This window comes from Stenella coeruleoalba (assembly GCF_951394435.1).
Source record: "Stenella coeruleoalba genome assembly, chromosome: 5".
Classification (NCBI taxonomy): domain Eukaryota; kingdom Metazoa; phylum Chordata; class Mammalia; order Artiodactyla; family Delphinidae; genus Stenella; species Stenella coeruleoalba.
The window spans coordinates 89826315-89848370 of NC_137150.1; the positions used below are offsets into that span (position 1 = coordinate 89826315).

Consider the following 22056-nt stretch of genomic DNA (forward strand, 5'->3'; position numbering starts at 1 on the left):
CAGCTGAGTGCTTGGTAGGGAGATGGCTTGGCCAAGCTCTGCAGGTTGGGGTCAAACCAGGAGCTCTAGGATCTGGGTGGAGAAATGACAGGGCATTGTCCTGCAGGAACTGATGCTTAGGATATGGGCAAGCCTAAGGACCAGAAGATCTGAGAACACAGACCACTAGCAAGAAATGGATCGGCCAGTGGATCATTTTAGAGAACAAGTGATTGTTGAATTTGGAAATCCAGCTGAAAGAGAAAACATGGAGAGCAAGAAGCAGAAATGAAGATTAAATAGAAAATGAAATTTAGAAATCTTGTATACTTACTCATTGCTGCAAGAATGTAAGTCAGACCAGCCTGTAGGTTGTAGCTGCTTTTACCTGTTTTTAACCGTGTGAGGGGCTCTTCCTCAGGGTACTTTATGATAATTATTGAAGGGTAATACTTCCTACTTGATTGAAATATTTTAAATTCCATAATAGTAATTTTTTAAACTTTTAAATGAGTCAGTTGACAGTTGCTGAGTTGAATAATAAAATGGTTGAAGCTGAGCTGCGAAAGAATTCTGCATGTCCTCTATTTCTAGGGGAATAGAAAATGTGAATGCATATTCATATAGATTTCACTCTGTATTTTTGATTAATTTTGATTGCTAAATAAATACTTAATGCCGTTTCTTGAGGAAAATTATTCTATCTTTTTTAGTTTCTGTTTTACTATTAAAAACAGCAAGCTTTTATTTGGCTTTGTGGAAATAAACAGAAGCCGCCTAAATGAGAACAGGCAGAGGCTATTCAGAGCTTGCCATAGCAAGGGAGTCAGCCATCACTACTTGCGTCGGCAGAGAACTTAAGGCACGCAGGAGAATTTGAAAGACGTGTAGTGGAAAAAAGGGAAGGCTTCAAGTATGTTCATACGTGACTAGAAATTTGGAGGTGGGCTCACTAGAAGCAGGGCCTCTCATGTGATTGGTTAGGGGAGGATATTTGGCTTTGTCTAATTGGTCCTACATTGGAAATGTGGGGCGGGGCGGGAGAGTGCGGTTTGAGCAAAAATTGGGGAAGCTGACAGTTACAAAGTCCTTGCTACAGAGGTCAGTTGCTACAGAGGTTATATTTGGCTTCCTGCACTAGGTGCCACAGATTGTGGGTCAGGATTCTAAATATTTTAGGTAATGATCTAGCTGTTATCTGTTGTCCATTTGTATGTTCAGTTTCTCAACTTCATTCATTGAACCGAGGGAAAGTGTCTTCTTAAAATGGTCACTCTTATTAATCTTTATCAGGAGAATGATTTTTTTCAAGTCAGGGGTTTTTACAAAGAAACTAAGTAATCATTAATAATATTTATTTCTGTTCCCCAGAATTAAAGAAGAGCAGCAAGCGTGAAATCAGTTTTCAACGAAACCTTACATAGGCCCTTTTTTTTCAATTATGCAGTATTTATTCCTAAAAGATTGTATATTGTAATGATTTAATATTAGGTATATAATGCAATGAACAAATGTTCTATCATGCTTTAATGCCCTGTGGATATTGTAATTAGAATTTTGATTAATGACTTAAATAGACTTTTTTCCAAATTATAATTAAATGTTTCCTGCTTTGTTGTTTTAAAAGATAGTTGGCTAGGTACCCCCTTCATTCCACCAAAATGTCTTTAGTAATTATGTAAATCTTCAGGTTCATTACAAGGAATTTAGATAAAGAGATTATTTTTTATTTAAGGCTTAGGAAGTACTACAGCATGTGTGTCTAATTATTTCAAGCCTTTGCTTCACTGAACTGCTTTTTTACATCCTTACCTGTTCTTCAGTGTCCAACTTTCTGAAGGTTGCAGTTGTAAAAAGAACCTTAAACTTAAAATTTCAACTCTAAGCAATTGGATTTCGTTTTAATGTAAATAAACCGTACAGGTGTTGCCTTGGGTAATTCACAGCAGGAAACCTTTTGGGAGTCTTTTTGCTAAGGATGGAATCATGACAATAGTCTTGAGCCCTTGGGCTCTCTAGTCACTGTGAGAGCTAAAACCTAAGAGGGAATAGAGAGGCCTTCATTAATCAGCAGGTGGAATTCCATTTAAATGAACCTGGGAGGACCACAGAATTGCCATATTAGATCTAAGTCTCTTGAAATTGGAAGCCAAATCATGCAGAAATGGACAATGGTAGGCTTCCTCTTTTCACTCTTGTAGACACATCTATATCTGGAAGCAATGGAGGGTATTTTCTTTCATTCCGAAGCAGTGGAAGGTCACCTTGCTTTGACCTTCTGCCATCACTGTGTTTGGATGCAGAGTAATAAAATTTAGCTTTCTAAATATTTCTGACCTGTAGGGATTTATAAATTATTATAGTTTTGGAGTAAAGAGCATTTCTCAAGACTTGTACTCTGGTTGCCAGATAGGCTATATTGATAGGTTTCTTGCAGTCATAAGCAAAAAAGTATAATATATTCTGTGGGCTAGGATACAGGAATACCTTTTACATATATGTTCCTCATAAAATGGAATTCTGCCTGTTATTTAAATAACGGAGAAACCACGTTTATAATTCTTACAGATGTTCTGGTAGACAGACCTTTTGTTGAAACATAGTCACACAATTTCCAAAAAATAAGGAACCAAATTTTTAAAAATCAGCTTTTGCAATTACCAGTAACACATGTAAATACAGGTGGCAATAAGTTGGTCTTCATGAGACTCCATGCAGGAGTAATAGCTCCAGTTACTGTCACAAATGTTTGTAATTGTATCCATTGCTGCCAGACAGTAAATGCTTTTTAATATAGTAAGGCCATAAATGTACATGCTGCTGTTGTTTAAACAAAATACAATTTTCAGCAAATTTATCCTTGAAACACCTGCTGTAATCAGAAAGAGGTGAATGCTATCAAAATAAACTGCCTAAATTAACTAGACACATACATTTTTAGAGCAGCCGGTGTGATTACTCAACTGCCACGTCGTCTCAGAGAATGAGGGGAAGTATTCACTGATGGACTTTTACAGGCAAGCTTTCTTTAAGGGAGACTTACACAAAACAGAATACCGTTTTGGATTTTTGTGTTATTTTTAAAATATGGTGTTATTTGGTGGACTTTAAGTTGTATTCTCAAGGTCAACATTTTTTTTTTTTCCTTTGTAGCATGTAGGTCATGGACAGGGTTGTGGGAAAGAATACTATGCTTAAATTATACATTTGAAAATACTGCATAGGGGTGTAGAAAAACCCAGCCATCCTTAAGCAACTGGAAATGATTTTCAGCTGCTTCTGTCCCAGTCTTGTTGAACATTCAGGGTATTCTGTGTTTAAAGTTAGTTGATGATGCCTTCCTTCCTATTTACCCTGAGCATGATAAATGTTTCAGCTGGATCCGTAAAGGTTTCATTTATCACAAGTTGAAATAGGAGAACAAGTGTTTTTGCTTTAGAGATTACCATCATCTCTAACTAAGGAGCATCAACAGTGGTAGATTTTTAAGGAAATAACCAATAAAGACTGCATGTTATGTAAATGCTAAGGAGGAAAGTTACTAATGCCTCACGGTCGATATACCTCAAATAGACATTTGTGATTGAGAGCATTGAGTTAATATACATTGATTATAATTGAAATTTCTAGCCTAAATACATCATTATTACAAAGTATAATTTCATGTTTCCTTTTACTTAATATAAAATATGAATTGAAGCAGAAACCATGTATCGTATGGACCTCCCTATAAAGTGCACTTTTTAATTGCCTTGACTCATTTTTCCAATCAACAGTATTAGAGCGGTTCTCACTATCAGAGTGTTTTATTACAAATTTCTTAATATTTGGACAAATTGTTACCCCCATAGTCTTTTTACCATTATATGTGATTGTTTCTTTAGGCCAAGGTAGTGACTTAATGTTTCTTAGTTCTTCAGATATGGAGATGACTCCATTTTTTCAGTTTTTGTTTTTTGAGTATCAGTATGAGATCAAAGTTTTGATTAGTAGATTCTCAAAGTTGAGAGGGACCGGCGAGGTCATCTCTTCCAGCTCTCCACCATGGTTCCTCAGCATCCTGTGAAACAGTGACATTCTGAGTCAGCCTAAGGGTGTTCCTGCATTCTCAGAAGGCCCCCAATCTCTGCCTTGCCAAATCTCTTCTCAAGGCTTGCAATGCCTTCTAAAGTCTGGAAAACCTCGCTCGGAAGATTTGTGTGGCCCATAGAAAAGGGGTGTGGATAGAATAAGCATGAATAATAAGTCTGAGTCAACATGTGAAAATGCTTAGTAGCAGATGGTAGTAAAGATAATTTCTGAGCACACATTAGAAATGTAATCATTTTACTAACAAGGTATTTTATGGAGAGATTATGGATCTCCAGTTTCAGTTCAATTACAGGCAGGTGTGAGAATCCCAGTGATTGTTATGATAGCCTTTGCTTACCCTCTATGCACACGTATTATTTTCGTCTACAAGAACAATATCTAGAAAGCAAGAACTTTCCCGAGGAAACATATGTTTCCAGCTTGATTGCCACACCCCCTGCAACAAACACACACATACAGCATACAGCACACGTACATACTGAACTCTTCCTAGGTCGTATGTCTAGTTATTTGAACACTTATGAAGAAAAATCATGCTCTCACACCACAAAGGTGTATACCACAGAAGACTTTAAGCTGCTGACAATTAAAGAAAAATGTCACATTTAAAAATTTAGGAAAGCCACACTCTGCAACTATCCTGCAACCTGATGGGCATTTTTCATTAAGAAAGTAATCTCATGAAAAAGTTACTTAATTTAATGGACAGTCTCTCTCTTTCTCTCTCACACGTACACACACACAAATACACACATAAATGTGAGCAGTGATGAAGCTGCAAATTAATCTAACAATTAGAACAGGAAGAAGAGATGGCAAAACTGCTTGTGCAAAGTGGCAAAAGGAGGGAATACAAATAATGTTCTGTCATTAGAGAAAGGAGTGTTCTGGGTAGAGGAGGGAAATATGCTGCTCATATCCTTGCAAAGAGAATGATAAATTATTGACCTGTCCCAAAAATATTTGCTACAGTGAGCTTAGACATATGCAACTCCTTCTATCAAGCTGTCTTCTCTGCCTCTTTCATTTAGCCTGATTTCTTGCCATCAGATTTCCAGAGAATTTTATCATTCACTGTGGATGGAGTATTAAACATGTCACAGGAACATCAGTATTCCACAGTGAAATCTTGAGACTGATCGCTTTGGGACTGCAGCTCACCCTTGGCCCTACCTCTCTACCACTGCAGCTACAGTTATCATTTTAATAACTAAGTCTGTCTCCCTGGGGTTAAAACAGAGATGAATTGTCCAGATCCCCTTCCAAACAAGGACTTGCCGCCCAGCCGCAGAGAGTGCGGTCAGCAGACAACCTCCAGCTGTCTGCTCCTTCAGTGCAGAGCTGCCTAACTCAAGGTTGTGCCCTTCCAGGGGAGCCCACATCTGGCTTATGTGAGTTGTTTATAGTTTGTGACTTAAATAATGCTGATTTGAAAAGTCTTGAAGTGTCTTTTGGGAAACGTAAGTACACCTTTCTCCTGCAGTTTCTGCTGAGAGTGAAATTGCTAGGTCATAGTGTCTGCATATTTGAAAGTGGTTACACAAATTTATACTCCTAGCAGTATCTGAAAGTTCCAGTTGCTCCCCGTCTTCATCAACATTTAGTATTGGTTCAGTCGTTTTTATTTTAGTCATCCTGGTAGGTTTGTTGTGTTGTCTCACTGTCATTTTAATATGAATTTTCCTGATGACTGATGAAATTGTGCCCCTTTCCATATGTTTATCTGGCAATTGGATATTCTCTTTTGTCTTTTGCTATTGGCTTATCTGCTTTTTCTTTTGATTTATAGAAGTTCTTTATATACTCTGGATATGAGTCCCTTGTCAGATATATGTATTGCAAATATCTACTCTTTAGCTTCCTTTTCACTCTTATTGGTGTATTATGATAAAGGCGGCTTAATTTTAATATACTCAAAATGATCTCTTTTGCAGGGAGTGGAGTATGGCTAATATTTATGTTTTAATCTTTGTTTAAAGAATCTTCGTTTACTCTTTATTTAAGTCTATGTTTAAGAATCTTTGCTTCGCCCGGTGTTATGAACATATTCTCCTGTTTTCCTTTTGATGCTGTATTGTTTCACCTTTTGCAGTGAGATCTACAGTCCATCTAGCATTTATTCTTGTGTACAGTATGAGGGTGTGAGGTAGAACTCAAGATTTATTTGGTTTTCATATGTATATGCAGTTGACCCAGTTTATTGAAAAGGTTATCCTTTTACCAGTGCTCTGCTTTGTCATAAAAAGAGAACATGCTTGTGAGCGTCTGTATCTGGACATTCTGTTCTATTACATCGGGCTATTTGTTTCAGTGGTATCTTTTAGATTTTCTTTTCTGTTCATTTGTTGCTGTTATACAAAAATACATTTCTCTGTGTGTGTATATTTGTATACATCTTCAGCAAACTTGCTAAATTCACTTATTCTAACCGTAAGCCTGTAGATTCTTTTGCATTTTCTGTGTATACAATTATATCATCTGCAAATAACATCAATCTCATTTCTTTCTTTACAAGCTTATCCCTTTTATTTCCTTTATCTTGCTTGAAATACCTAGTCTGTGTTGGTTATAAGTGACATTAGCAGGGGGAAAGCTTTCAGTATTTCAGTTTTACCATTCAGGATGATGTTAGCTTTATGACTTTCACAAATATCATAAGGTAGATTAAGGAACTTTCCTTTGGTTCCCAGTTTGCTGAGTTATTGTTATGAATGGATGTCAAATTTTTTCAAGTGATTGTTTTTTTTTTTCCTTCATCTATTGAGATGACAATTTGACTTATCTCCTCTTTTTTTCTCTCTTGTTATGGTGGATTATAATGGTTGATTTTTTTTTTTTTTTACTCTCTCCATTTTATTGCTAAACAATCAATATATTTGTTAACAAGCAGTTGACTTTTATGCAATAACATGTATTGTTTGTATGTCAGGCCATAAATGTTATCATTTACAATATAGCAAGGCAAAACCAAAACACAAATAAATGAATTTTTGTTAGAACAAAATATATTAAATATATTCAATAAAAAAGCAAAGTGTTTCCACAAAAAGAACTTTTACTCCCAAATGAGAAAGAAAATTGAAGCATGAAAAAAGCTGAGGAAGGAGAAGGAGGTAGGCTTAAAGCAGACACAGTTTGTCACTGGCTGTGAAAGTTTATGGTGCTGGTTTTTGTATGAACATATGTCTTCAGTTGTCTTTGTGTACTTGGCAGCAATTCCAACAAGTGGAAATGCTAGATTGTATGGTAACTTTATCAACTTTTTGAGGAAATACCAAGTGTTTTCCACAGGGGCTGTACCATTTTACATTCCTACCAGCAAAGAATTTAGGATTCCAATTTCTCCACATCTTTGTTAAAACTTGTTAATTTCCTTTTCCTTTTTTTAAAAAAATCACCTTCCTAGTGGATATAAAGTGGTATTTCATTGTGGTTTTAAAACTCTTCCCTGATGACTAATGATGCTGAGTATCTTTTCAAGTACTTGTTAACTATTTGTGTATCTTCCTTGGAAAAAATGTCTGTTTACTCATTTTACTCACTTTTACTCATTTTTTAAATTGGGTTGTCTTTCGTCTTGCGTTATAAGAATTGTTTATATATAATGGGTACTATCCCATTATCAATTATATGATTTGTAAACATTGCTTCCCCTTCTGTGGGTTACCTTTTCACTTTTTTGATGGTTCCCCTTGAGCCAAAGTTTTTAATTCCAGTGAAGTTCAACTTATCTGTGTTTTCTTTTGTTGCTTGTGCTTTTGATGTCATAATTAAAAGGCCTTGTCTAATCCAAACTCATGAAGACTTACACCCATTTTTTCTCCCAAGAGTTTTCTAGTTTCAGCTCTTATATTTAGGTCTTTGATTCATTTTGCGTTAATTTTTACATTTTGTGTGAAGTACAGGTCCAAATTCATTGTTCTGAATATGGATATCCAGTTGCCTCATGACTATTTGTTGGAAAGACTGTTCTTTTCCCATTGAATGGTCTTGGCCCCCTCGTTGAAAATCAGTTGACCACAGATACGTGGGTTTATAACAGTATTACTCATAATAGCCAAAAGGCAGAAATAACACCAATGTCCATCAATTGATGAATGAATAAAGTAAACATTGTATATCCATACAATGCAATATTATACAGACATGAAATAATATTCAGCTTTAAAAATAAAGGAAATCCTGACTTTTGTGACAACATGGATGAAGCTAGAAGACATTATGCTAAGTGAAATAAACCAGACGCAGAAAGACAAACATTGTATGATCTCTGTTATAAGAGGAATCTGAAATAGTCAAATTCATAGAAGCATGTAGTAGAATGGTGGTTGCCAGGGGTTGGGGATAAGGGGAAATGGAGAGAGATGATTAAAGGATACAAAGTTTCCATTATGCAAGATGAATACATTCTGGAGATCTAATGTAAAGCAGTATGAATATGGCTTACAATACTGTATATAATGGTTGATTTTTGAGTATTAAACTAACCTTGCATTTTGGAATAAATGCAACTTAATCATGTTATATTACCTTTTTGTATATTATTGGATTCTATTTCCTGGTATTTTGTTGAGGATTTTTATATCTGTTTACAAAAGATATTAATCTTTAATTTTCTTGTTTTTTAGGTGACTTTGTCAGGTTTTAGTGTAACACTATGCAGTTCTTGTAAAACAAGTTGGCAATTGCTCTCCCTTTTTTTCCTGTTCTCTGGTAGAATTCATACAAGGTTGCTGTTATTTCTTTCTTAAATGTTTGAGAAAATTCACTGATAAAGCCATGTAGGTGTGGCTATTTCTTTGTGAGAAAGTTTTTAATTATATATATATGTTTATCCTAAAATGTTTTAAATATATTTTTTCACTATACAGTTGATATATAAATACATTCTTATAAAAATTCAAATATTAAAGATAAAACTAAAGTCTCCTTTAACCATTGCCCCATTAAAATTTTTAGTTCTGGCTTTACTGCATTTCATCAGGGGAATGACATAATATGATATAGTGGTCTTTGCAGGTTTAGGCTCTACCACTGTGTGGGCTTGGGAAGCCTACTTTAAAGTAGCTGCATCTCAATACCCTCATAAAGTTTTTAAGAGAATCGTATGTGATGATGTACGAACAGTGCTGAGCATAGTGCCTGACACTTAAGAAGCCTTCCTTGAATGTTAACATGGAAGTTGTTGTTATTAGACTTAAAAAGATATCAAAATGGATGTGAAGTACATAGGATTTCCTCCCCAGGGTGATCTTGAAAATCCCTAGAGAAAGTGAATTCAGAGCTGAAACAAAGGCCTAAGAAAATTAAGGCCTAAGATGATTAAGAAAAAAGGCCTAAGATGATTAAGAAAAAAATGGGTTAGGCACCTTTAATGGAGGGAGCCCATAAAAGCCCTTGTAAATATTTTTATATTCATTAAAATAAAACTGCAAAAGCAGAACAATGAATTAAGATTTCATCACTAATTATTCATAACAGAATTGAGGGAGGAACAGTAAGAATAGAGGAGAAAAGTGGGGTATATGGTAGAAGTTGCATTTTGTGATGGACAGCAATTCAAGGCACATCAGAGCCTTGGGGCCCTGCGCCTGCCCTTGGGAGAGAGGCAGGGCCCCTGCTGCCAGAGTCAGCTGTGCTCTGGCATGGACTTTTCGTGAGCCCAGGAGAAAACCATCCCAGTACACATGAAGGTGCCTTCCTCAGCTTTTCTGTATCAAGAGTCCTTTGGCACTCTGCCTCTCCACACATAAAGAAGCTCAAACTTGGGTGAAAAAAAACCTGAGAGTTTGACATTTCACAAGTTGTAAATTAGTGTAACTTATACACAGATAGAAGTTCCATTTGCCATGCTTAGCTCATGTTTCAGTCTGTCTTTCCCCTGCAGTTTCAGAGAGGTACTTTAAGCACTGAGCTGGAGATCCAGCCAAAGAAACAAAATGTCTCTGTGTCCGCAAAGGAAACTGTTCAGGTGCTGTTCTGTTGAAGGAAAACCCAGAGATCCATATAGTCTTCCAGTCACCTTAACTTCTGCGAAAAGATCTCATACGTTGTGATTTTACAGTATACTGTGAATCACCATCTGCAGAGATGTCATCACAATTCTCCAGTTTCTGAAAAAGGGAGATATATAATTTGGTGCTAAAGAATTTGGAGCCAGGAGGGGAGTTATAGTTCAACAATACCTTTGCCATCTACCTCACAGGTGACAGAGAGAATTACACATGAGAGTTTGTATGAAAGGATTTTTAAAAATAGAAAGTCTAAAGAAATGATAGTCTATATCGTTATTAGTCTTCTCATTTCCATAGAGAGGAAATGTGCTAGATTAGGTGAAAAACTCAACTTCAACAGAGATCAGAAATGATGCTTAATAGACACACACGTAGAGCACTTTGGGATAGGTGACTAGTAACCTCCAGTGGCCCATGTGGTCTCACTTGATATATAACAAAAAGAATTCTTGGTTTACCTTAGATACTCTTTGGTAGTTCATTTTATCATAAAGAAAAGCAGCATATAATATGTGGGAAAAGCACTGGTATGGAGTGCTTTCCGCTTTCCAGACATAAAACTTTGGAAAGGTCATTTAACCTATCTGATTCTTTTTTGTCCCTCTAAATTGTGTATATATACTCAGTTTTTTGGTATAACAAACCACCCCCAAATCACAGTGGTTTACAATAAGAATAGCATACATTTATTCTCACTCAAGATACACATCTGCCAAAGCGTGGCACAGCTGTGGCTCTATTCCAGCTATGTTCCATGTTTCATATTCCCAGACTTAAAGGATAAACCCCTCTGTGGGGCATGCCTATTATCATGGCTGAAAGAAAGGGCAAGAGAGCTGGTGGATGCCTCTTACAGCTTCTGCACAGTCCTGGCATAGGCCATGTCCATCATCATTCTACTGGCCGAAGAGAAGCACATGGCCAAGGCCGGCATCACTGGAACAGTGAAGTGCAGTCCTCCCACAACCAGCCAGCAAGTCACATAACCCTCTTACAGGGAAGGATAGTGGTGAAAAGGAAGGGATGAGAATATGTACTTAGTGCTCCAAATCTTTGTGAGTCTCAAGTAAGGAAAGATGTTTAAAAGTGCATTGTAACCCAATGGATTCTCTCTTATTTAAGAATAGTTATTATTAACAGTTCCTTTTACTGTTACTTATTTGGAGGATCAAATCCTTACATATCATTAAAACCTATATTCTCCATTCTTACCACAAACGTTTGTAAAGTTTTTAACCATCTCAGTTGCAGTTTTTTAAAAGCTGTGTATTCATGTCTTTAAACTGTTACAAGTACAGTCATTTATGTTCTCTGTTATAACTATATTAAACCCCTTTAGGAAACGTCTTGGGCACCCAGAAAGTTTTTGACATTTTTTCCCCGGATGATTAAAAGTGACAAAATTCTCTTATAGGAAATTTGGAAAATGTTGTTAGGATGAGGAAGAAATTAAAAACACCAGTATTCAAATCCCTGTGTTAATACACACATACAGATATACACAAATATTAATTTTTACTAAATTAGACAGCTAATGAATATACTCTTTGGCAGTGTTTTTCCACATTACTGTATGTTGTTAACATGCATTTTTTCTGACTATGAAATATTTGGGGGAACATGAATTTAACATTTCAATATACAATACTAATGTATTTAATATGCAATCATATAGAATTATAAAATCCAGTAATAAAGCGATCACTTATGAAACCACTACCCAACTTGAGAACTAGACCATTACAACATCCTGGAAGTTACCTATGTGCTGCTCTGCGGCTGCCCCTTCCCACCTTTAGGTAACAACTGTCCCCTGGTTTGTGTACTGTCATTAGCTGCTGCTGCCTCTTCTTCTTCGTGTTTGTGTGTGTGTGTGTGTGTGTGTTTTCACATATGTGTGTATCTCCAAATAGTGTGTATCCTTGAGTTTTACTTTGAGCTTTATAAAAACGGTATCATACCCCATTATTTTTAGGGATGAAATGAACATTACAAAATTAGTTGAAATTGTCCCTCTACTGTTAGATAGAGAGTCTTCTGCTGTTTTACACAGAACTTGTACATTGATCTTTGTGTGTATCCCCAATTATTTCCTTGGAAATAATTTCTAGAGGTGAAATTGCTGGGTTAAAGGGTAAGAACACTTTTAAAGCTTATATAAAAATAGCTGTACATCAGGAAGTGTGTCCACTTAGAAGATTTTAATGAAACAAACATTCAGATTTGCCTGATGGATAATTATAAATCATTACTAGCTTTCCACTTTGAAAGGCAATAAGAATACACAGTGTTCCAGTGGCTTATCAAATTAAAAAGTGCAAAACCAAATTCCTCAATAATTCAGACTCCCTGAAATCTACTCTGTTCTTGTCACACTGTGATATTACTATCCTCTCAGTTCCTCAGACTAGAAACCTTACAAACATCTTCTCTCTACTGGCCCACCTCCACTTCAGCCACCCCTCACTTCCCCTTAGTCAATAATCAAGTGCTGCTAGTCTGTGTCTGCAATGTCCCTCGAATCCATCCTTTCCCTTCCATTCTTACAAGCGCTGCTCTAATTAACCCCTGCTAATCTGTCATGTGGACCGTGACACAACCTCCTAACTGGTCTGCTATCTGTCTTCAGTCTCTTGCCTTTCTAATCAGTCCTTCACTCTGTACTTTCCCAAAACACAGACTTGTCTTTAAAACTGAAACCAAAAGTCGTTGATAGCTCTCCATTATCTACAGGATAAAATCCACACTCCTTAATTAAAGCCCTTGATCTAATTCAACCTACCTCTCCAGCTTTGTTTCCTTGTGATTCACCTTCCACACCCCACCCCAAGAACTTTTTGTGTTATATTCTAGCCAGCCTAGGCTGCCTGTTCCCTATATACTTTCCTGTTTTTCTTTGTTCTTGTTACTCCCTCAGCCTAAAATACCCTTACTCTCCCCCTCCTTTCCAGTGTGTTGAAATGCTACTCATGCTTCAAGGTGCCACTGAAATGCCAGCTCCTCCGTGGAGCTTACCATCAACGTAAATTATCATAGTTATACTTCTTAGATGAGTCAGGCATGTTTTCTTCTCTCAAAGTACTTTGAATATCAAAACATGAAAAAAATACATTTTTTACATTTGCTGGATAGAAAATAAGGCTGCGTAGAAAAAGCAGAACACAAACTATTTTAAACACATCAATTACAATAAATTTTAAAACTATATATGTATAGATATATATATATGTGTGTATGTTTATACATTTATATATGTATATATACACACATATACATATATATCGATTGACAGAGACAGAGACCGATAGGAATACTTGAGTTTGGTGTTTATTAAGCTTCTAAAATTCTTTTTGGAATCAGGCAGGATGAGTACTTCTTTAAAAGATTAACATAATGATACTTGTTAGGTTTATTATCTTTCATAAAGATGCTTGCTTGGGCTTAAGCAGGTTTCCATTTTGAAGCTTAACCATATTAGGTCTCGTCGCAGGAGGCCAGCCAGTTGCTTCTCCTTCCTGTTTCAGTGTTCACTGGCTGAGCTGGAGGGGCCTGTTTCCTGGCCGCATCTGTCTAGCCGTAGTCACAGGTGGTGAACAGTCCCCTCAACTGCAAAATGAAGGCATTGCTCTAGATGACTGTTAGACGGATGAGTAGGTGATCTTCAAGGTCCTTTCCACGCTCTGTATTCTGAGATACTTTCCGCTCATGAGACAGAAAAATGCTTAAGGACAAAGGAAAGTGCTGTTTGTTCTCTGCTCTAGCTCTTTCACTGGTGTCACGCAGCCAATTCCTCCTTTTATTAACTCTGAACTGCCAAAAGGTACTGCATGGGAATTAGTGCATTTGGCTTCTGATCCAGGTGTACCACCACCTCTGTGGCCTTGGGTGTGCCCCTTTCTGTCGCTGGGCCTCTGTTTGCCTATCTCTGCAATGATGAAGGTCAGGCTAGATATTCTTTGAGGTTCTTTGCAGCTGTAATGTAATTGTATAATTGGTATGTGTGAAGTACCCAAGGATTTTTTTACCCTATGGTCACTGGCCCACGTTGCAAAGTTAAGAAGTCAGTAGAATGGGATTATTCACAAAATTGTTTTTCCTTCACTAAATAGTGTAGATAGCAAAGTGGAGCGTCAGGGCATGCAAGCAGATGTGTGTGATTGAGGGATATCCTGGCTCCATCACTTACTCCAACTCACCTTAATATATTTTCTCTTCTGATGAGTATTTCTCAAGTCTTAAAATTGTTACCTTTAGTAATGTAAACCAAAACATTTTGAGGATCTTTTGTAGGAAATTAAAATGTTAGATTAGAGAGTTCAAATATGCACACAGGGCTTCCCTGGTGGCGCAGTGGTTGAGAGTCCGCCTGCCGTTGCAGGGGACACGGGTTCGTGCCCTGGTCAGGGAAGATCCCACATGCTGCGGAGCGGCTGGGCCCGTGAGCCATGGCCACTGAGCCTGCGCGTCCGGAGCCTGTGCTCCGCAACGGGAGGGGCCACAGCAGTGAGAGGCCCGCGTACCGCAAAAAAATATATATATATATATATTTATATATATATATATGCACACAAATTCAGATCGGTCTAGCAGTAGTACAATACATCTCAAATATATGAACTCTAACTATCATTACAGACTTCCTTTCTTAAGAAAGAGATTCCAAAGTCCAAAGAAGCGTCCCACTTTAATTTCAAGGGACAAGCTAATATTTGATATATGTTACTTGATTCCAGAGTTGCTTCTGGCAAACATAATTGTTACTGTTTAAACAGGTATTTTTTTCTAGCAATTAGAATTTTTTTCATTTTGATGGGTAGTCATAACTATTAACCACCAGCAGTGCAGGGATAATTTACATTCAAATTGTGAGACATCACTCTGTGAATACATAAAATAATTTAGATTTATTTAGAACCTTTTATCGTAAAGTGCTCTACACACATTTCTTTACAATCTGATTGCAAGCTATATATAGGACTCTCCTACCTGAAATAGGGCAGCAACCAAAGTAATTAAAATAAAGGATACAACTTCAAAAAAGTAGTGGAAATGTAGTATGTTTTACTTGTTCCTGTATGCTCTTATGCCTGTAGGATTGGAGAATCCATGTTGACCAAATGCACCAGCACAAAAGTGGAATTGAATCTGCTCTAAAGGAGACCAAGGTATGTGAATTACTTCAGATGAGTACATGAGTACATTTACTCATCTGTGTAATACCTATTAAGAGAGAACATGAAAGGAAAAAAGACCCAATCCTTGCCCTTGAGGAGTTTCCTGATTGAATGTACCATATTATGTTTCAACAGCCCTAACACTTAAACCAACTAAAGAAAGGTAACTGTATAAAAGCAATATGATATATACCTAGTATATTATTACATACTCTAGATATATAGGTAGGCACATTAGAATCATTTCATCATTCTTTCCTCACTGAATCTCAGGGGATAACAGCGTCAGCCCAGCAACGCCTAGAACCTACAGCTTCCCAGGCTTGCTGCCCTGCCAGAAATAGGGACTTTTGGAGAATACCACAAAGAAGCAAAGCTGGAGTAAGAAGTTATGGGTCCCAGCCTAGAGCTATAAGTTTAATGATCTACTTCCAACTGGAATATTCCAATCATCTTTGAATTGTGCTATAAGAAAATTGTGTTATTCCCTTACCTACTTTGATTGTGGACTTTATATAAAGCACATTCCACTCACATATATTTTAGATTTGCGTAAGGACAAATAAATTGACTAACACTACCAGGTGCTTTTTTATTTTAACATTCTGCAAAGTGTGACTAAAATAATTTTCATTACAGACTTTTTTGTTGCTGAAAATTTCAAACTACTTTTTCATTGGTGGTTGAGAATTTGTGAGATGAATTGAGGGAGATTTAACCCATTTAAAACTACTTTTGAAGAATATATTTGTGAATTCTCTGTCTACTAAAATTTCTAGGGACTTTTGGACAAACTTCATAGTGAAATTAGCAGGACTCTGGAGAAGATTGGCAGCCGGGAAAAGTACATCAACAATCAGCTTGAGCACTTGGTTCAGGAATATCGTGCAGCTCAAGCCCAGCTGAGTGAGGTAACTGAGGAATGATATCCAGGGTTCATTCCAATTAATGACCCTAATCCCTAAACTTGACACAGCACTTTTTTTTTTTTTTAAGTTTTTGGCCTCACCCCACTGCATGTGGGATCTGATTTCCCCGACCAGGGATTGAACCTGCGCCTCCTGCACTGGAAGGCAGAATCTTAATCACTGGACCGCCAGGGAAGTCCCGACACAGGACCTTTCATTTGAGAATCATGAAATACTTTTCACAAACAGCAGCACATTGATTCTCTGCCCACTTTAGGAAGCAAATACAACTTGTCATCTCCATTTTACATGTGATAGAAATTATCTCCTAGAAGTCTTTAAATGTATTTCTTCATTTGATTTAAGTAAAAGAAGTCATATTGCTGAGAAACATGGCTTAGAACAGGAACAGAGTGTCAGGACACCTGGTTTTGTTTCTAAGTCTGCTGTTAATTTACTGTCTGAGTAGGAGGAAGTGGAATGGTATGCATTTACATGTGTCAGGGAGAAAAGACATCCTTGCCATTGTGGCTTACAACCACATAATAAGGAATATGAAAGCAAGACACGTTCGAAGGCAAGCAGTTTAATTAAATGAGCAAATTTTTTAATCTTTTCAAAGTTTTAGAAATTCTACCAAAATAAAATAAAACCTTCAGCCTTTGAAAGCAGCAGTGCTTTGTTCCAACAGTAGGGATCTAAAGGCTTTCCTTTGGGATTTATGCCCCCTCTTCCCTGATGTTGAGGAAGACTACTAATGTCTTCCTCAACAACTGCGAATGTCAGTTGAAGGCATAGTTTTTTCTTTCAGCAGACAAGGTTAGAAGGAGAAAAAAATGGAAATAAACTTGAGATACTTCCATACTTTCAGAAGTTCTCAAAGACCAAGCAGAAAGTAACCTTCACTGTTTTATTATTTGTTTAATTAGTTATTCACACATATACACGTCTATTTGCAAATGTTTTTACTTCTAAAATGCTATAAAAAGTCTCTGATTAAAGCCACCCTGTATCTCTCAAACATTGATATTAAATAATTGATTAAGTTCGTTCCCAAGGACATATTCCATATTGTCATACTGTTTGTTAATCCTTATTACTTACTGACTCTGATGCTGTATTATGATTTATTTTTTAGAACATGTTTTCTCTGCATAGCACGCAGATTAGATCGACCAAGAGCCGTTGTCTAAACTGTTTAGGAGTGGCTGAGGACAGTTTTTATTGTGAACCATGCCCCTGTGAGTTACACAATTATTATATGAAGGTTAAGGTAGTTCATCGTTGTATAGTGCTCTTGTTAAATACATGGTGCCTATGAGGGACATAAAATAGCTACCGTTAAAATGTCACTTTTCACAATAGTATTCACAAACAAGGAGGGGCGTTGTCATAAAATGATATGCAAAAATTACAAACACAACGAGGTCATATTTAAGTCATGGGCTTCTGTTTTGAACTTGCCATTAAACAAAATGTTTTCTCCCTCAGGCAAGGGAGCGTTACCAGCAGGGAAACGGTGGAGTAACTGAAAGGACCAGACTCCTGTCTGAGGTACATACTGTGTGCTCCTGCCAGATTCTCACCTGTCAGCGGGGTACCATGGTTCAGAGCCATGAATGGTTTAATCTGCTACTGCCGTGGGTTGTTTCCTCTAGTAATTGCCTCCTGTGGCTCTTAAATCCTTTCCTTCAGGAGAAAATCCCTAAATTGTCTTATCAGTGAATCAATTACCTATTTATATACTACTTGTTTCCACAAAAATGCCTGAAGTTGTTTTACTAAATGTAACATAACACATGCTCATAATATTAGCACATTTATAATCTTCCTTAATCTTTTTTAAAACATAATTGTAATTAATATATAGAAGAGTAGGTAAAGCATTGACTTAAATGTCTTATAATAAATTTTAATGTTAGTCTTTAAGACATAAGATTTGTTTTTAGTGCTTGTTGTTAGTAACTTGTGTGTGATCCTGCGTATTTCTCTGTCCACAAATTGGGAATGGCTTGTAACCCTTTCCCTTCTAAAAACTTATGGAATATTTACATATAGTGTATTTATTTTCATCATCTTGCAGGAGATGTAAGACCTAACATATAACATACTACATGAATTATATTAGTAATACATATATATTATATATTAGATCTTACCCATGTATATTTATATATGTATATTAATAATATATACTCCCATTTTTCACTGAAGAGCTGAGAGGAAAAAAAACCTTACAACAAGGTCAGTAGCCAATATGGGACTAAAGTCCAAGATTATCTTTGGATACAATCAAGTATAATTGTCACAAACTTTTCTGTATAATAGAATTAAGCTTCTTTTATGGAGATTATTTGAAGAGTAAATAGTTATTTTAAAATACTAAAAATATAACTTTAGAAATATTTAGACTCTAACCCCGTGGTGCTTCTAGGCAGATAAAACATTATACAGAAGTAAAGTGCTCACTTATGTTAGGTAAATTAACACTTGAAGGGAGTCCAGGGAACCATTTAGTTCTTTTGGAGTATGTAGTTATCCCCAGTTGTAACATTTCAGGTGCCTGAAATAAGTTAATTTGCTTTTACTTGGATGAGCACTTTATTCCCAAGGAAGTTTTTACTCACCAGCATGATAAAAATAAAGCCTACTAAGTTACGATTATGGTTTCATTCTAGATCATATCAAAATTTTTCAATCTTTAAAAGATATTTTCTACCTACATTTATGCTAGTTTGGAATTTATAGAGGCTATAGGAGTATAATTTTGAGTATGATATAGAGTACAGATTAGAGCCAATATAACAGCCCAGTGTGCCTCTTGGAGTTCATGGATTAGATAAAGTAAAGCAGTTAGAATATTTTTATATATACCCATATGGTATAAACGTTATTTTTAGTGTCCTGTAGAGGAAAAGGTGGCATATTCTCTTATAAAACTGTAATATTAAAGATACGTAGTAAACTTCTAGAAATTTAAAATCTTTTTAGGATGTTTGTGCTGTTTTAGTTAATAACTGATCATTAGAGACTGGCATGGTAGATGCTATGAGATAACTGCAAAGCTTGAGTGCTTGATGCCTAAAAAAACAACTTGATCGTTTTTATTCTATCATGTTACAACCTGAGACAGTCAATAAAAGAATAATTTGGTGAAGTTTAACAATAGGAGCACTCTCAGAAGATAAAAAGCTTTTCATGTCTGCATACTTTATTATTCAAATTATGTCCAGAATACTGCTAATATCTTTGTATCCCTTTATGTATGTTTTATATCTGAATTAATTTTTTAATACATCATACAAAAATTTTGAAAGTTTATTAAAATACAGTGCTCATGAAAACTTTTGTTTTCAATGAAAGGTTACAGAAGAGCTAGAAAAGGTAAAACAAGAAATGGAAGAAAAAGGCAGCAGTATGACTGATGGTGGTAAGTACACACTCATTTTAAGAAGAAAATGAGCAAAAGAAGAATATATCTTTAAGAAATCTATTTTTTAAAGAGGTATTAATAAATAGGAAGGCTGCTTTTTAAAATGAATTTGTTTGAAGGGGAGGTACATGGTGCAAAAATGAGGTCTGATAATCAGTATACTGTTTTCCTTATAAATGAACTGAGAAGAGTCATAATTTTTTTTACTATCATTTAGGATTTTTAAAAAAATTCAAACTGTATTAATTCAGAAATAGAGTAGGAGATAGTTAAATATGCACTTTGTTATGCCAGTTTAAAAAAATAATATTTTGTTCTGTTTTCATCAAATGAGCTTCATTATTCCATTTTATGTACAAAAAAAGCACTAAGTGTACGCCCAAACAGCGCAAAGGTGGTGATGTGATGACCTTTTTTTCCCCTCTTCCCTGGGGAAAGGTCAAAGACTGGGCAAGGGTCAAATAGAGAAGAATTAATAATCCTGCAGTAATCATCCTCTGTTGTGAGCTAGTTACTTTGACATGGCCCACTGGTGATTGCCTAAGGCCCTTCGTTGCTCTAGAAAGATTTTCTAGAGTTCTAACAGAATATACTGAGTGATCTTTCAGAAGGTGATGTATAGGGGGTTTGTAGAATGTTTGAATGAGCCATTAGCTATGTCTTAAAGGTAGTTCTTCCTTCTCTTTTTCTTCCATTGTATCCCCTTTTCCTTTAGATAAATATACTAGCCCCTTAAAAAATATTGAAGACGTTCTTGGGCTTCCCTGGTAGCGCAGTGGTTGAGAGTCCGCCTGCCGATGCAGGGGATATGGGTTCGTGCCCCGGTCCGGGAAGATCCCTCATGCCACAGAGCGGCTAGGCCCGTGAGCCATGGACGCTGAGCCTGTGCGTCCGGAGCCTGTTGCTCCGTAACGGGAGAGGCCATAACAGTGAGAGGCCCGCGTACCGCAAAAAAAAAAAAAAAAAAAGTGTGTGTGTGTGTGTATATATATATATATATATATATATATATATATATATATATAGAAGACATTCTTAAACACACCTTTAGCAACTCTTCCTCTAGAAAAGAAAGGAAGTTCAGCCTCAGTACCTCAAATGCTGCATCATTTCCCAGCCTAGAAATCTCAGGTGTTTAAAATGCCACAGCAAAACCGTGTGAATGTCAGTAAATTGTTGGCTGTGTTTTTAACCCCACTTTTGGCTTAAGACAAAGTGAGGAAAATGTCATACCATTCTGTAATACACTGATACTCCAAATGAACATTTTTATTCCATGTTATTTTCATTCTGCAGCTCCTTTGGTGAAGATTAAACAGAGCTTAACGAAGCTGAAGCAAGAAACTATTCAGATGGACATTAGAATCGGTGTTGTGGAACACACATTACTCCAGTCAAAACTGAAGGAGAAGTCCAACATGACCAGGGACATGCATGCCACAGTCATTCCAGAATCTGCAATAGGCTCTTATTAAAACATATCGTTTTTCAGGCTTCTGATTAGTTTTTTTATATCAAATCATATTTCATGTTGCATAGACTTCAAAACACAGTTATTCCTTTAAAAGCATGTTGAACGGGTATTTTTTACATATATACGTACATATTGTATGTGTGTATACATACAATGATGATTATGGATGGTCAAAGCCTTTGAATTGAATATAATATTTAATAAAGTAATGAAAAATTCTCACTTTCAAAGAAGCTTTCACTAATCATTACATATGTTAAAGCCCCCACCTGGTGGCTCACTGTCCTTATGGTTCCGTGCACTTGAGGAAGAGGTACATGATGCCAAATGTGTAGGGCCCGTGCTTTCTGCAGGTGCTGCCGCTGCTGTCAGCACATGGACCTTTGACATAAGCCTGGCCCCTTCCACTGGATCCACACACAAGTACTTCTGCACCCAGAGGCAGCACCCAGTGATGGCTGGGGATTCTTTCCAAGAACCCAAACTACCCTTGCCTCAGCTTTATGGTTACCTAAAATTACATTTTTTAAAAAGAAAGCATCAGAAAAATCTTCAGTATCTTTATTAACATTTGAAGTTTATTATTTATCACAAGCATTTCATGACTAAACTGATTTTATATCTTCTATGATCTAAGGCCACCTAATAAAAAATAAACATTTCCGTCGTGTTTGGCTTTGCTCCTATAGTGATGAAAATGTATATACATTTCTCAGTTCTACTTTTTTCTATGGTATCAGCTATACTAAGGAATCATGTTGTAGCAGAAGGAGAGACAGCAAGTCATGTCAAGATCAACCTCCTGATGCTGGTGATCTTTACTTACACGTATTACTGAGCAACTTTCTAGTCTGGGATTTCTAAATTGGTGAAATAAGTAATATTAGAGTGACCAACTTGGAACTGGGGGAAACTGGTGAGATGCACTCAAACCACAAGATAGTCCACATTTATTTTTTGAAAAGAAGGGGAAAATAAATTT

The 22056-nt window shown here is 36.4% G+C and overlaps 1 protein-coding gene across 1 annotated transcript in view; it reads left to right on the top strand.

Annotated features, from left to right (window-relative positions):
* IFT57 (intraflagellar transport 57) overlaps positions 1-21711 on the top strand; it is a 60561-nt gene extending 38850 nt beyond the window's left edge. The window contains exons 7-11 of the mRNA XM_079923290.1: positions 15179-15250; positions 16039-16170; positions 17659-17721; positions 19531-19597; positions 20897-21711. Of these exons, the coding sequence (XP_079779416.1) occupies positions 15179-15250; positions 16039-16170; positions 17659-17721; positions 19531-19597; positions 20897-21075 (513 nt within the window). The 3' untranslated portion in view covers positions 21076-21711. The remainder of the gene's footprint in view (positions 1-15178; positions 15251-16038; positions 16171-17658; positions 17722-19530; positions 19598-20896) is intronic.
* Positions 21712-22056: the final 345 nt, after the last annotated feature.